The 15,485-nt window shown below is 40.0% G+C and overlaps 1 protein-coding gene across 13 annotated transcripts in view; it reads right to left on the bottom strand.

Annotated features, from left to right (window-relative positions):
• AKAP13 (A-kinase anchoring protein 13) overlaps window positions 1–15,485 on the bottom strand; it is a 390,788-nt gene that overhangs the window by 106,050 nt on the left and 269,253 nt on the right. For all 13 annotated transcript variants that reach the window (XM_071214350.1, XM_071214349.1, XM_058294653.1 and 10 more), the window contains one exon: window positions 48–418. In XM_071214350.1, the coding sequence (XP_071070451.1) occupies window positions 48–418 (371 nt within the window). The remainder of the gene's footprint in view (window positions 1–47; window positions 419–15,485) is intronic.

Here is a 15,485-nt window from a genome sequence, read left to right as displayed (position 1 = left end):
AAAACAAACAGACACTAAGAGACTGAACAAAAAGCCATCCATCTCACCTCCGGTGGTTCATTTCTGCATCACTGGCTGCGTTCTTCCCTGGTCCCCAGCTGTGCCTCCGGAAAGGGGACAGTGAGCGCATGGAGCTCCTCAGGACAGAGCAGGGTGCAGGTACTTCAGTGATGCTGTCCATCTCCTCCTCTTCCATTTCACCTGAGCCAGCAGGCTCACTCTCACTCTCTCGACCTTCAGCTCCCATCCCATGGCTGTAGAAGCTATCAAGGGTTTGTTGATCTTTGCCCCTGTTCAAATTTGAAGTCTGGGGAAGGGACACATCACTACCATGAGAAGAATGTCGACCCAGGGAAGCTGTGTCATCAGTGGAAGAACTGGATCCAGTGATATCACAGACCAACTGCTCCTCCTCGGGCTGTAACAGAAAAAGCACAGAGGGTTGAAAATGGCAGCACGAAAGCACACTGCCGCAGTTACTCCAGATCAAGCCAATGGCTTTGTAATGGGTCCGAGATGGGTAAGATCACAATTTGGTATCCAAACATTGATTTTTTTAAAAAAGCATGACCAGAATTCAGATTCAAATCCCCTTAGTTACCAGTTAAAGAATGGCGTAGCCTCTTTCTACCCTTTTACATTAATTAGTTGAGCTAGAAAGGAGTGCATCTTTTTCTTCTTTCCAGCAGAGAAAAAAAAATCTAATGCTATCAACTGAAAAGAACCCACCTGTCTCGTGTTTCTGCTGCACAGAAACTCTAAATTCTTATCATATTAGGTCTAAGTTTTTTCACAAGCCTCAAACAAGATAATCTGCTTGGCTACAATAATAATGCGCCCATGTTCATACTCTAAAAGCAAGCCTATGATTCTTTTTAGTAGCCTTTTGAAAAATGCAGATAGTTTATGACTCCACCTAAAGCTTGTCACAAATACCTAAATGGAAGAAACCTGTTCCTGTTTCTCATTTTCATTAAGGACTGGCTAAGTATTATCAGACCTCAACAGATCAGTCCTGGCAATAATGTGATGATGTTTTTTCCCTGGCCAATCTTTAGTACCAGTTATTGTGCAATTTTGGTACCAGCAGCCTAACATTCCCTAGTAGCTGAAGGACACTGGAACACATACTTTGATATGTGAGAGAAAGATGGGCTTCCTGGTGTCCAATAGACTCAAAGATAAATAAGAGTTAAAGAGAGGCAAAGGTAACTAAAAACAAGATCACATTCTCAGTTACAGATGTGGGTGCTGCCTTAGCATCCTCATTTTGTACAATTACTGGATCGGGAGCAGGGAATGGGAAGGGCATTTTGTGTGTTTTTTCTTCATAGTATTTTCCTAATTAGTCTACTCAATGTTTTGATTAAGAGTGAAGAAACTTACAGTCCTTTGGGAAAAAAAATTTATGAGAACTAATGAGCTCTTTCAGCTTTGGAATACAGAACAAACCCTATATAAAATGGAGCATCTCTTTAAAGGTTGAATATAAAACTTCAAAAGCACACTATCTTTCAAGAGCATTCTTTATACTTCTGCATTAGATCTCAACAGCTAATACAATGCTTGTTTGTTTTCCACTCTGTAGGATCCAGTTTCTTAGATGAATTGTTCTTTAAATGACGTGTGAGGGTTGAGACTGAAAGAGAAGATACAAATGATCACTGGACAGATCAGGAAGCTGAGGCACAGACTGTCTAAAGGACTCTCCTCAGTACATAGGCGTGAGCAACAGAATCAAGATATGAACCCAGGTTGATTTCAACTCAATTTGCCCTATTCAGTTATCTCAATCATCTCTACAAAACCCTCTAAGGACAAAATTTCGAAGTAATCAGAAAAATCCTCAGTGTTTCCTTCACTGGGTCACAATGTAAAATCAAACTGTCTTACCAAGTAAACTGTAAAGGAGGGTAGCTATTGTTATAATTTTATTTTCATTTATTTCAGGGCAGAGGGGATAGTTAGCTATTATTTTAAAATAGAAGTTGAGGGATTGACCTGGGTATCCTAAAGTGTTCCTACTCATGGGACTGCTCTCCACATGGAGGGAAAATGTAAATGGTCATGAATACCAACTTTAGGGGACATTTCCAGGATGGCTTCGCTTTCTCACCCCTAGGCTTCCTAAATTTCAAATTCTTAACAATACCCAGAGACACAAAGAATGGACATCAATAAAACAAAATGTGCCACAAACTGGTTCTAAAGCACACAAGAAAGGCTGAAAGAAAACAAAAGCTCTTGAGTTTAAGTTTCCATTTAAAAGTCAGTTCTTCCCAGTTTAGAAATGGCTCCCTGAAAGGAGGCTAGGCACTTCTTCATTCTGGCACATGGTCTTGGAAAGACATCACCTGAAACACAGTAGCTGCTATCTGTCTGGAAAGCAATATGAAATTATAAAGCAAATATCGAGGCTTTCATCAAGACATTAAAAGAAAATGGAAACAAAGTCTTTGGTGGCTTGTTTAAATACATTTTTAAAAAGGAGAAATTTGTTCAGAATATTCCTGAACACAGCCTTTCTCCTGGAGCATGCCATGACAATTCCCGGGTATGCTTTTAACTCCGACCTCAGTGGAACTCTCAATGACTGGGGAGTCTGTTCACCCCAACTGCATGGTTTCTTCAGTCTTATTTGTATTCTTGGTACTATTCTTATGCCAAGTATTTTTGTTACTTTCAACTCTTATTACCAGCTGGGGATTGCTTCTCAAAGGAAAATGGGACAGAACCCAGAAATTAAGACTGAGTTCAACTGTTAAGTGGAAACAGCAAATGGCTTTCTTAAATCCTGGATTGCATCTAAGCTCTAAGTGATCTCAAAAGAGTTTACCAGCTTTATCATACCTTTACAATATCCCCACAGAATAAAAAGTAGTCAATGGCCTAATGTAAACCAAGAGATCTGGGATACAGTCATGACCTGTCTACAGTTAGGGCTGTGACTGTAGAGAAGCCACTTTCCAGGAAGTGAATTTGGCCCAATGGATAGGGTATCCATCTACCACATGGGATGTCCAGGGTTCAAACCCAGGACCTCCTGACCCATGTGATGAGCTGGCCCATGCACAGTAGTGATGCGTGCAAGGAGCACCGTGCCACACAGGGGTCCCGCATAGGTGAGCCACATGTGCACCGTCCAAGGAGTGCGCCCTGTAAGGAAAGCCGCCCACCACGAAAAAAGTGCAGCCTGCCACACAAACAGAGAGCTGATGCAGCAAGATGAAGCAACAAAAAAAGACACGCATTCCGGGTGCCACTGACAAGAATACAGGTGGGCACAGAAGAACACGGAGCAAATGGACAGAGAGAACAGACAACTGGGGGGGGGGGAAGGGTGGGGAGAGAAATAAATAAAATTTTAAAAAAAGAAGCCACTTTTCCCATTTCACATTCTTATCTAAGATGAGGACTTAAAGGATCTTTAGGTCGAAAGAGGTAAGCTTGTTTGTCTTTTGGACCTGTGAAACCTAGCAAACATCTTATCTGTTTCCAACACATTGTAGGACAGACACAGGATAAACATTCCTATTTCAAAAAGGAGAAATTGGAAGGAAAATGGGTCACAGTTCTCAAACAATCCCAAAATCCAGCAGATCAAAATCCATTAGATGTCAAGGCCTGAGAACCATCTGTGGCTTGACTCTTTGTCTTCTGAGCCTGATGGAGTGGCAGCCCCACCCCTTCCAAGCCCTTAGGCAGCAGCTGCTGTGCTCTACCCAAACCCTGGGATGCAGGCCCACCCCCTTCGAGCATCCTCTCCAAGCAAGCATCAGAACGACAGCTAGGCTCTCCACAAATGTTGGGGCACAGGTCCCATCATCTCTGAGCACTGAGGTGGGGAAATTTTATTGAACAGGGCACAAGGCACATCCTCTCAAAGTGCCAGGGAAGATAGTCTGCCCACTGCCATCCAAGGGGTGGACCTGCCCTTTCCCCACACACAGATGGGCCCACTCTCTTGGCTCCAGATCTTTTTGGTCCAGAATGTTGCTTCCATTATTCTCCTCTTGAAGACACCCTTTCTTCAATTTGTTCCTTCTCTGTCCCTTTCAATCCAGGCTGGCAGTGATTCTGCTCAGACAAATTTGGAAAAATCTTGTTGGTTTTGCATGTATTTCAAGCAACTTCAAACCTTTAGAAAAGAGACCCTTCTACAGATCCTTCCTGGATAACTGCTTTTTCGATCTTGACTTCCACTGATATGCTGACTGGGTCCATGGTCAGCCACACCATCTTAAGTAAAGGGTTGTTCACTTCAACCCACACACAGAGCCCTACTCTCCAGTGACATGCTTTCTCAATATTTAAGGAGATTCCTGATAGAGTTGCTCTGGGGCTAGGCTTGGAGCACACTACTTGGATAGGCTCATAATTTTCCAAAGCACCAATTTCTGGTTTCTTTATGCTTAAGAGTTTAGAGCTCAGCTGATCTCTTTCCTCTCACATTTTACTATAAGCTGCAAGGAGAAACCAGGCTGCCTCTTCCATGCTTAGCATGGAAATCTCCTGAACTAAATACCCAAGATCACTGCTTTCAAGTTCTGCCTTCCATTCAAGATCAGAACACAGTTTTGCCAAGTTCTCTGCCAATTTGTAATAAGGACAGTGTTTCTTCTAATTTCCAAAAACACATTCGTCATTTCCTCCTAAGGACTCACCAAAAGTATCTTTCTGTTGGGGGGTGGGGGGATACTGGGGCCAGGGATTGAACCTGGGACCTTGTTATGTGGGAAGCCGGCACTTAACCCCTGAGACACATTGGCTCCAAAAGTACCCTTTTTACTTTTATTTTTCATTTAGAGAAGTTGCAGGTTTAAAGAAAAATAATGGAGAAAATACAGAGGTCCCTCCCATATACAAAGACAAGATACTCAATGGTAGAAAATAGTTGGAAACGAGATATCTGATACAGGTTTAATTTCAAGACTACAGAAAGAACTCCTAAAATAAACAAGAGGTCAAACAACCCAATTCAAAAAGGGGTAAAAGACACAAAACAGACATTTCTCCAAAGAAGCTATACAAATAGCCAATGAACACGTGAAAAAATGCTCAATAACATTAGGCATTAGGAAAACACAAACCAAAACCAAAATGAACTACATTTCACACCCACTAGAATGGCTACTATTTAAAAACTGGAAAATAACCAGTGTTGGAGAACATGTAGAGAAACTGTAACCCTTAAACATTGTTGGTGGAAATGTAAAATAGGGCAGCCACTGTCAAAAACAGTTTGACAATTCCTCTGAAATTTAAGTATAGAATTACCATATGACCTGGCAACCCCATTTCTAGATATATACTCCAAAAAACTGAAAACAGGGGACTCAAAACATATTTTGAGTTGATAAGCCAAATGTACTACATACATTAATAAAAGAATATTATTTAGTTGCGAAAAGGAAGTTCTAATGCATTTTACAACACCAATGAACCCTGAAGGCAACATGTTGAGTGAAGTAAGTGAGACACAAAGGGGCAAATATATGATCTCACTTATATAAACAGAACATGAAGATTCATAAAGTCAGAAAATAGAATATGGGTTACCAAGGGTAGGGTAGGGGTGGGGAACAAGGAGTTAATGTTTAATTGGTAGGGAGTTTCTGTTTGAGGTAATGGAAAAGTGTTGGAAATGGATGATGGTGATGGAAGCACAACCTTGTCGATGGAATTAATATCACTGAATTGTATATTTGAGAGTGGATAAAATGGGAAATTTCAGGTTGCATGTGAGTTACTAGGGGGACAAAAACATGAAGAGAACTACAACATGAAAAAAACATGAACAGAACTACAACACAGAGAGAGAAACCTAATGTAAGCTATGGGCTACAGTTAATTCCATGATAATAATAACACTGTTTCATCAATTGTATCAAAGGTATCACACACTAATGCAAAATGTTAATAGAGAAAACTGCCTGTGAGAGAGGGTGTAGCAGTTTGGTATTTATTAATTCCAAAAATAGATACTGGAGTATGTTTGTGAACTGGTCTGTTCCTCTGGGCATACTGGATTCAGAGGTTCTATTTTTACTTGATTAAATAATGATTAAGGCTTTGATTGGGCCATATGAGTAGGATGTTGAGTCCCCGGCCACCAAAGAGATGGGGATTCACTGAGAAAAAGACATGGCAAAAGAGAAAGTTAAAGTTTTGAGCTGGAGCTCCTGGAAGTAAACACACAGGAGATGAACACAGAGAAGCAGATATGTGAGGAAAAAGGCTCCCTAAGACACACCAGAGGCTCTGGGAAGAGAGACAAGCCATTCACCTGATAGTTTACAGCTGGCCTTGTGGAGAGAGCAGAGCAGCTGAGCTCAGAGAGAAACAAGCCCCTGGGAAAGAGAATAGACTCATTCTAGCCTATAGCTGACACTGGAAAAAGCTGGGACCATGGAGCCTCAATAGGAAGAGGAAGTCTGAATCCTTACAGATGTCGCAGACATGGCAAAAGACTTCGGTAAAGGGAAGTATCTTAATGCTTTATGGCCTGGTAACTGTAAGCTTCTACCTTAAACAAATACCCTTTATAAAAGCTAATAGAAGAAGCGGACTTGGCCCAATGGATAGGGCATCTGCCTACCACCTGGGAGGTCCCCAGTTCAAACTCCGGGCCTCCTTGACCTGTGTGGAGCTGGCCCATGCACAGTGCTGATGCATGTAAGGACTGCCCTGCCACACAGGGGTGTCCCCACGTAGGGGAGCCCCACGTGCAAGGAGTGTGTCCCGTAAGGAGAGCCACCCAGAGTGAAAGAAAGAGCAGCCTGCCCAAGAATGGCGCCACACACACGGAGACCTGACACAGCAAGATGACGCAACAAAAAGAAACACAGATTCCCAGTGCCACTGATAAGGATAGAAGCGGTCACAGAGGAACACACAGCAGATGGACACAGAAAGCAGACAACTGGGGGGGATGAGGGGGGAAGAGGAGAGAAAAAAAAATCTAAAAAAAATGAAAGCTAATAGATGTATAATATTTTGCATCAGCACCCCTTTGGCTGACTAATCAGAGGGATATATAGGAATCTGTACTTACTGCATGATTTATATGTAAAATTACAACTGCTCTAAAAAACTTAAAATACAATCAATCTTTAAAATCCTTTGGATGGTGGTAGTCAAATGTTTCAAACCTAAGTAAAATAATAAAATATGAAATAAAAAGTGAGAATACAGTAGTCTATATACAATAAAGATTTAGGCTACAAAGCTGAATAAATGCATCTATCACAAGCCACAGGAGTGAAAGTAGCTCAGGGGTTGAGTGGCTGCTTCCCATGTATGAGGTCCTGGGTTCAATCACTTGTACCTCCTTTAAAAAAAAAAAAAAAGCCACTGAATGGTACCTTTGAGAATGTGCATTTCATCGTATGTAAATTTTGCCAAAAATAAAATAAAGAAGAGAAGCACCAAACTATAAACAAAAAGTAAATTTTAAGTGTTTAGGGTGAAGTGTACTGATACCTGTATAACTTGTTTTTTAAAAGAAATTTTTAATTAAGCTGTAGGTTTATAGAAATATCATGAAAAAAATACACCGTACCCATATAACGCCCCTATTATTAATAACACATTGTTATTAGTGTGCTGCCTTTGTTATAACTGATGAAAAAATATTGTAATTATAGTATTAACTATAGTCCATAGTTAACATTAGGATGTATTTTTATCCCCAATATACAACCCTATTATTAACACTTTTCACTAATATGGTACATTATAATTTATGAAAGAACATTTTTATAATTGTACTATTAACTACAGTCCATCATTTACAATCGGGCTCATTGTGTTATACGGTCCTATATTTTATCTTTCAATTGTTTATTCTAGTAACACATATATGACCTAAAATTTCCTCTTTATCCACATTCACATATATAATTCCATATTGTCAATTATCCTCACAATGTTGTGCTACCATTACCGTCATTCATTTCCAAAATTTTACAATCAACCTAAATGGAAATAAACTCCACATTACCAAGGCCCAACCCAGCCCTGGTGATCACTATTCTAACTCTATGTGTTGCTTATTCTAATTATTTCATATCAGTGAGATCATAGAATATTTATATTTCACTCAACATAATGTTTACAAGGTTCATCCACATAGTCACATGAAACAGAACTTCAATTACTTTTTTTGGCTGAATAATACTCCATTGTATGTATGTACCATATTGTTTATCCATTCATCAGTTAATGGACACTTGGCTTGTTTCCACCCTTTGGCAACTGTGAATAATGTCACAATGAATATCGGTGTGCAAATATCTGTTCCATCCCTGGTTTCAATTTGGGTATATATACCTAGTAGAGGGATTGCCAGGTCATATGGTAATTCTGTACTTCGCTTTCTGAGGAACTGCCAAACTGTGTTCCACAGTGGCTGCACCATTTTATATTTCCCACCGTCTCTTGTTGAAGAGATTATTCTTTCCCATTTGAGTGGCCTTTGCAGCCTTGTCAAAGATCAACTGGCCAGTCCACAGATTAGTTAACAAAACATTAATATTAAACTTTCCTCCTGGAGAAGTCCTTCTACTTTCTCAAATAAGATGGCAAAAACTCTGGATTATATAAATCTTTCCTAATAAACGAATACAGGCCAATAAGCCAAGCCCTCAATTTTAAGGTCTGTATTTATGAGCCTTATTCGTGTAAAGAAATTAAGCCTAAATTTAATTAATGCCTAACAGCTGCCTTCTGAAAACCTCCTTTGTTACTGGCTTCTAAACCAAACTATGCAAAAAAGTTCACTATCAGCTTCCCCACCTCACCCCATGTGGGATGTGACTCCAAGGACTGAGACTCCCTGGCTTTTTTAGTCAGCCAAAGGGGTGCTGATGCAAAATACCACAAATAGGTTAGTTTTTTATAAAGGGTATTTATTTGGGGTAGGAGTTTACACATACTAGGCCATAAAGCATAAGTTACTTCCCTCACCAAAGTCTATTTTTACGTGTTGGAGCAAGATGGCTGCCAATGGCTGCGAGGGTTCAGGCTTCCTGGGTCCCTCCCTTCCAGGGTCTTGCTTCTCTTTGTGTTCAGGGTTCCTCTCTTTCCAGGGCTTGTTTCTTCCTGGGCTCAGGGTTTCTCTCTTCCTGGGGCTTGCTTCTGTTTCATCTGTGAGCTTACTTCCTGGGATTCCAGCTTAAGGTTTCAGCATCAAACTCCAGCATCAAAAACCCTCCAACTCTGTCTGTCCTTTGCCATACTTTTTATCATCAAAGCCCTCATCACAACTTAATCACACCCAGGTACAGACCAGATTACAAACATAATCCAGTATCTCTTTTTGGAATTCATAACCATATCAAACTGCTACACTGGCAATGAGGGATTATTACCATGTGTTAATCAGTGATGCATCTGGGGAAAGACCTTGACCAAAAGGGGGGATTATTAAATAGAGTTTTTAAGGCTAAGAGATCAAAGTGAGTTGGGAGGTCATTCTGGAGGTTATGCTTAATGCAGTCTCAGCCGAACTCCACAAACTGCCACGTAAATAAACCCTCAAACAAAAGTACTTCCCAGCAATTGTGAATAATGCCTTGGGGACATCTGGACCCCATAGGCAAACCACACAGCCTCCTCAGTGGGCCCAAACTGGGAATATATGTAAATCTATTTCCCTAATATAACATAGTTATATCTAGGTAAAAATCCCCTAATCATGATTTTTCTATTCCTTTTATCTGAACCTGAAATTGTCAATTTACCTGTTAAGTGTATTTTTCAGACTTAAAAGTCTTCGAATTTTCATTTGCCAGTTAAGTCCTAAAACCCAGCAGATAAGCAGTCAACTCCTACTCTCCTGTTTTTTTTAAAATTTCTGTTTTTGTTTTTGTTTTTAAGATTTATTTCTCTCCCCTCCCCCCCTACTATCCTGTTTTTTGAGCTTACCCTGGACAACTGACAAAACGATGAGGGGCCCAGCTCCATCATGAAAACAAGGAGTTTCTTTGACTACAAGCAAAACAATTACAATACTCTGCCCCATAATATCTACATCCATTCTCAACTTCAGCCAAACCCCTCAAGATTGAGAAATGAACAAAAAAGGGAAGGAGGGAAGAAGTGTAATTACTGACCAAAGTAGATTTAATATTATTATAGCCATTACCTTGTGTTTACTGAGTAACCTGTAACAATGATATATGTGTGTGTATTAAAGTTAATTGGCCATAAATGTGAGGGTCTATTTCCGAAATCTCAATTTGATTCCAATGGTCTATGTCTATCCTTATACCATGCTGTTTTGACCACTCTAGCTCTGTAATAACCTTTAACATCAAGAACTGTGAGTCCTCCAACTTCATTCTTCTTTTTCAAGAGGTTTTAGTAATTCAGGTCCCCCTTACCCTTACTGTTGATAGTAATACGGACTCTAAAGAGACTTTTTACGAGGTCTTAGAAGTAAATAATGAAACTATTATTGGAAACTGGAAGACAGGCAATCCATGTTTTAAAGTTAGAACTTAGCAAGATTAACTCCTGATGTTTTACAGAAGGCAGAATTTGAAAAGAGCGAGCCTGGGCATTTAACTGAAGAACTTTCCAAAGTTAACTTGGAGAATGTGGCTTGGCTTCTCCTTGTAGCTTACAGCAAAATGCTAGATGAGAGAGAGAAGCTGAGGACTGAATTGCTGGGCACAAAGAAAACAAAAAAATGATTCCAGAAATTCTAAGACCCAGGAAATCAAGCTCCTAGATGATAGTGACCCATTTGAGGACTTAAGTAAACTTGGAACTTGTAAATAAGAATTGAAGATGCAGTTATCTAGGAAAGACTTGTGGAAAGTCTTACTGTCTGATGTGGACCCCTGCTTCCTACATGCTAAACCAACAAACTTTTTGAGAGCTGTCAGCCTAGAATAAAAAGGACATGGAAGGGAGAGAATGAAGGGGAAACAGTTTTTAGAGGAAAACCATGGAAATTAAGATCTGGAATTAAGATATCTCCTTGGGCCAAGAGAAGAACCCCACCTATGTGTACAGAAAAGGTGAGTTTGCCCCATCCGTTGAAGAGGGTGAATGTTCCTGCCCACTGTTCAGGGAGAATTTTTTGCAGCCACAGGATACAAGAGGGTGAAGCATGTTCCCCAGGATTAGGGAAGGCCAGGTTGCCAACTCGTTGCTCTGAGAGGGCTGAGCCTCTATGCCTGAGGGTAGGGAGGTTGTTGTCTTCATATCACTGTACTAAGGAGGTTAAGACTCTAACACAAGGAATGGGTAAAATGTGGCAATTGCCCCAACACTCTTGGACGGTGAGGTCTGGAGATTGGTTGCCACCCAGACGCTTGATGAGGGTGGGACTAAGAAAATGGTCGTTAGGCAAGCCTGTGGAAAGAGTGGGTCCCCAAGAGGCCCCAGGAAGAAGAAATCGTCATCTTAAGAACAACTCTCAGACTTTGAAATCTAATGAGGTATGCCCTGCAGATTTACTGAACTGTAGAGGACCCCATGACTCATGTTTCCTTCCCAATTTCTCCTTATGGTAATGGAAAGGTTTATCCTTTGTCTGTCTATTTGTGTAGTGGAAGCTGATAAAATGGCTGTGTAAGTTTCAGAGTTATCCAGTCAGACTGGACTTTGCCCCAAGACCAACTGTATTTCTATTAACTGATTGCAATATGATTTTGTACTTAGTACTGCTACTGATTTAAGGTTCTTTGAATACTGTAAAGTCTTTCTGAAATTCAGACGGTGGAGTGTAGCAGAGTTTGATATTTTTTATGAATTCCAAAACAAATATTGGATTGTATTTGTGAACTGGTCTGTTCCTTTGGGCATATTAGATTGTATTGGATTCAGGTTTCACTTTTATTGGATTCAGTTGTGATTAGGCCTTTGACTGGGCCATGGCAGTGGATAGGGGACGGGGGTGGGGAATCACCGAGAAAGCAGGAAGACAGAGGAATTATTTGGAATTTTAATCCTGAAGCCGTGGGAAGAAAATACACAGAGAAGCAGAGGAAAGAGAAAAGGTTCCATTAGACACGGCAGAGGACCCAGGAAGAGAGAGCCATCCACCTGATAGTTTATAGCCGGCCTTGTGGAGAGAGGAGAGCAGCTGAGCCAGAGAGAGGCAAGCCCCGGGAGAGAGACAAAACGTACCCCAGCCTAGAGCTGATATTGGAAGAAGCTGGGACCACAGAGCCTTAAGAGGAAGAGGAAGGCTGAACCCTTGTATACACTGGCAGCCATCTCGCTCTAACACGTGACAACAGACTTTGGTGAGGGAAGTAACTTACGCTTTATGGCCTGGTAACTATAAGCTTTTATCCCAAATAAATACCCTTTATAAAAGTCAACAGATTTCTGGTATTTTGTATCAGCACCCCTTTGGCTGACTAATACAACTATATGTAGAAATATAAAAACTGCTGCACACTTTATGGTTTCTTATCACCACAGCTGAAGGAATAACGCTTAATTTTTCCAAAACAATAGCTCTGTCATATTCATTTATTTGCCAAACATGTATTTATTATTAATTATGCTATATGCAATGCACACTGCTACGTGCCTTGGAAAATAGCAGCTCACATCTTAAGCACCTACTAAATGCTAATCACTTAGTCTATTTATGTGTAATACTTTATTATTTAAGAATCGAGTATTATCTGATAGTATATTTCACAGTTCTGAAATTCTAATAATTTCAGTAGTTATGCAAATAAGTATAATTTCTCTAATTTAGATTCTGTAAACACTTATTTTTATTCCTAGAAGGTTAGAAAAGAAAAGACAATTTTTTGCCTTGGAGATCAAGTACTTGGAAATAAATTACAGCATACGAAAGAAAGGACATTCAAGTAGGGTTTAGAATCTTAGGGGAGTTACTTTGGTTTTTTAGTCAATCTTGGACACTTAGAGCAAAAGCAAGTGTATGGGTTTGATTTACATCTCTTTGGGAAAGGAGTTTTTAACTATTAATATTTTCTGTGGACTCCAATTATCCTTTTGGATAATAATATCATACCTCTCATATGCTTTTTATAGTCACACTTTCTTGTTTCATTAGTGTCAAAACATATCCCAATATTTCTTCTCACTCTAAAAATAAAATCTGAATTTTACACTGTTGATCTAAGGAAGAAAAAGACTTTAAGAACTAGCAAATATTCATATGAATAAACATGAAGCTTATAACACTCAAAAGCCTCAAAATCAAAAGGAATCATATTGACCAGGAAGCATACTGAATGGCAACAGAAAGTTAACATGGAAAAGTCCATACCAAGCAGTGCAGGCTGTTAAATAGTGCTCTGTGAGACCAGAGTCACATGAATGGCTGCAGGAAGTGACCTAATGTACCACTCATGGGTCACACAAAAGGATGTTGCAATGCTTTGCCTATAGACTATTTTTTCGAGAAGGGTGGAGAGAAGACTTAGACCCTAGAAAGAAACTCTTAAGACGTTCTGATATTTTGCAGCACACATTTGTGGGTGACTACTAAGGAAGACTTTTGAGGAAGGAGCCAGTGATCTGCCTGTCACTGCCGTGCTTCTCTGTAAGTCACCGGCTATAAAAGGTATTTGGTGAATTAGAGTAAAACAACAGAAAATGAATAGATTTTAAAGTCAGGCTAACTTAGGTACAAATCCTAGGTACCAGGTGAGGAATTCTGGGTAAACTACTTTCCAGTCAGGATCTCCATTTAACTCAGGGGTATAATGAGAATAAAATCACCCATCTTGCAAGGGTACTGGGAATATGAAATGAGATCAAAGGGGTAAAAACTTCAGATCGGTGCCTAGTATAAAGCAAGTACCCTGTAAATATTAGTCTGGCTCTCTCCTTTTCCTTTCTTTAGAAGCCCTTAGGTTTTATTAATACTAGATTTATTGCAAAGCCTCTCCTGGTCCAAAACAACATTGGGAGAATGGAAATGCTGAGGATAAAACCCTCCTGGTCTCATCCCAGGCCATTTAGACATTCTCAGGCACACATGAAAGGTGAAAGGGCATCCATCATTTCTGATTTCCTTAAATGGTCTCTTTCTAGTTATCCTGAAGGAACAGTCAAATCTAGCATAGGCCAGAGTTTTCTGACGGACTGAATAACAAGGTAAAATATAGGAACTTCTAATTCTCTTTAGCCAGGAAAACCATTTTGACAGTTTGAAATTCTTTTATGAATCCCAAAAAGAGAAAGTTTTTTGGAACTAAACCATTCTTGGTGGGTGCAAAACCATTTGACTGGACTGTCAGTGAGGAGTGACTCAGGCTGAGACTCCGCCCTCTTGCTGGGTCTGATAGAAACAGAGAGAAAGGAGTTGCTGTATTTGAACTGGCCATGTGAGAGAAAGGACTCCAGGTCTGTCCACAGCTGAGCTCAACGACAGAAGCTTGAGAGGCCCAAGCTGCCAAGACCCAGGGAAAGATGATTGATCAGCCACAGGCAAGTTCAAGGAGAAAGTAGAGAGAGGCCTGCAGACTCTCGATCTTGCCAGGTGGGCACACAGCAGGATGTTAGTGTCAACAGTAGCTGACTTTGGTGAGAAAGCATCTCTGATGGTGCCTTGGTTTGGACATTTCATGGCCTCAGAACTGTAAAATTTTACCCTAATAAATTTCCCATTTTAAGTATCAATCCATTTCTGGTACTTTGCATTGGCAGCCCTGTGACAAATAAAGACACCATTCAATTCAGTGACCAAATTAATATCATTTTGCAGAGATGGGTAACATACAGGGACAAGGTGTCACATACCTCAGATGAAGTGAGCATTTATAATAGAAGACTCTCCAAATTTTTTTAAAAAACTACTATGAAAAAATTCAAAATACATTCATTCCCATGTATCCAGGACCCAGTTTTAGTGATTATCAAGGTCTCATTTTAAAGCTGGAACTTAGAGATAGCATTTAATCTATTTATGTCAGTCATAAGAAATGTGTTTCAAAGTATATACTTTGAAAATGGTATGCCTCTGGGGTTATTACAGGAGACCTTGAGAAGTCCTTAGACTGAGAACCTCAAAGTCACAGTGGAAACTATCCAAATTCTGATATTAACAACAACGAAAAAAAGCACATTGCATTCCCTTTTCCTAAACAACTTCAGAGAACAACTTGCCATTGTGTGGATTTTTTACTTTACAGAATCACCCAGTCAATTCATTGTAAGCAATGATAGAAATCCTTAAGTTTTTACCATAAATCAAGGATTCCTGGAAAAGGAGCACAAGAAAAAGCAACAGGGTGGAAAAGGTTAGGGAAGGCCAAATGGGAACATGAGAGCCACTAGACAAAAATGAAAGGAAGGTAGTGAGGGTACAATCACAGAGGCTTAAATACGTTTAAGACCAGAATTCTAGAACATTAAGCCTCCATTCTTACATCATAACTTTTAAACACAGCAACATCACACTATCTAGGATAGCTTAATCCCTACCAACACTACTGCTCTGACCCCTTTCTCCAAAGTCATCATAAAATGAGAAGGAACAG

This window comes from Dasypus novemcinctus, chromosome 3 (assembly GCF_030445035.2).
Source record: "Dasypus novemcinctus isolate mDasNov1 chromosome 3, mDasNov1.1.hap2, whole genome shotgun sequence".
Classification (NCBI taxonomy): Eukaryota; Metazoa; Chordata; class Mammalia; order Cingulata; family Dasypodidae; genus Dasypus; species Dasypus novemcinctus.
The sequence above is the reverse complement of the archived record's forward strand: the minus strand, read 5'-3'. Positions and strand labels throughout refer to the sequence as shown.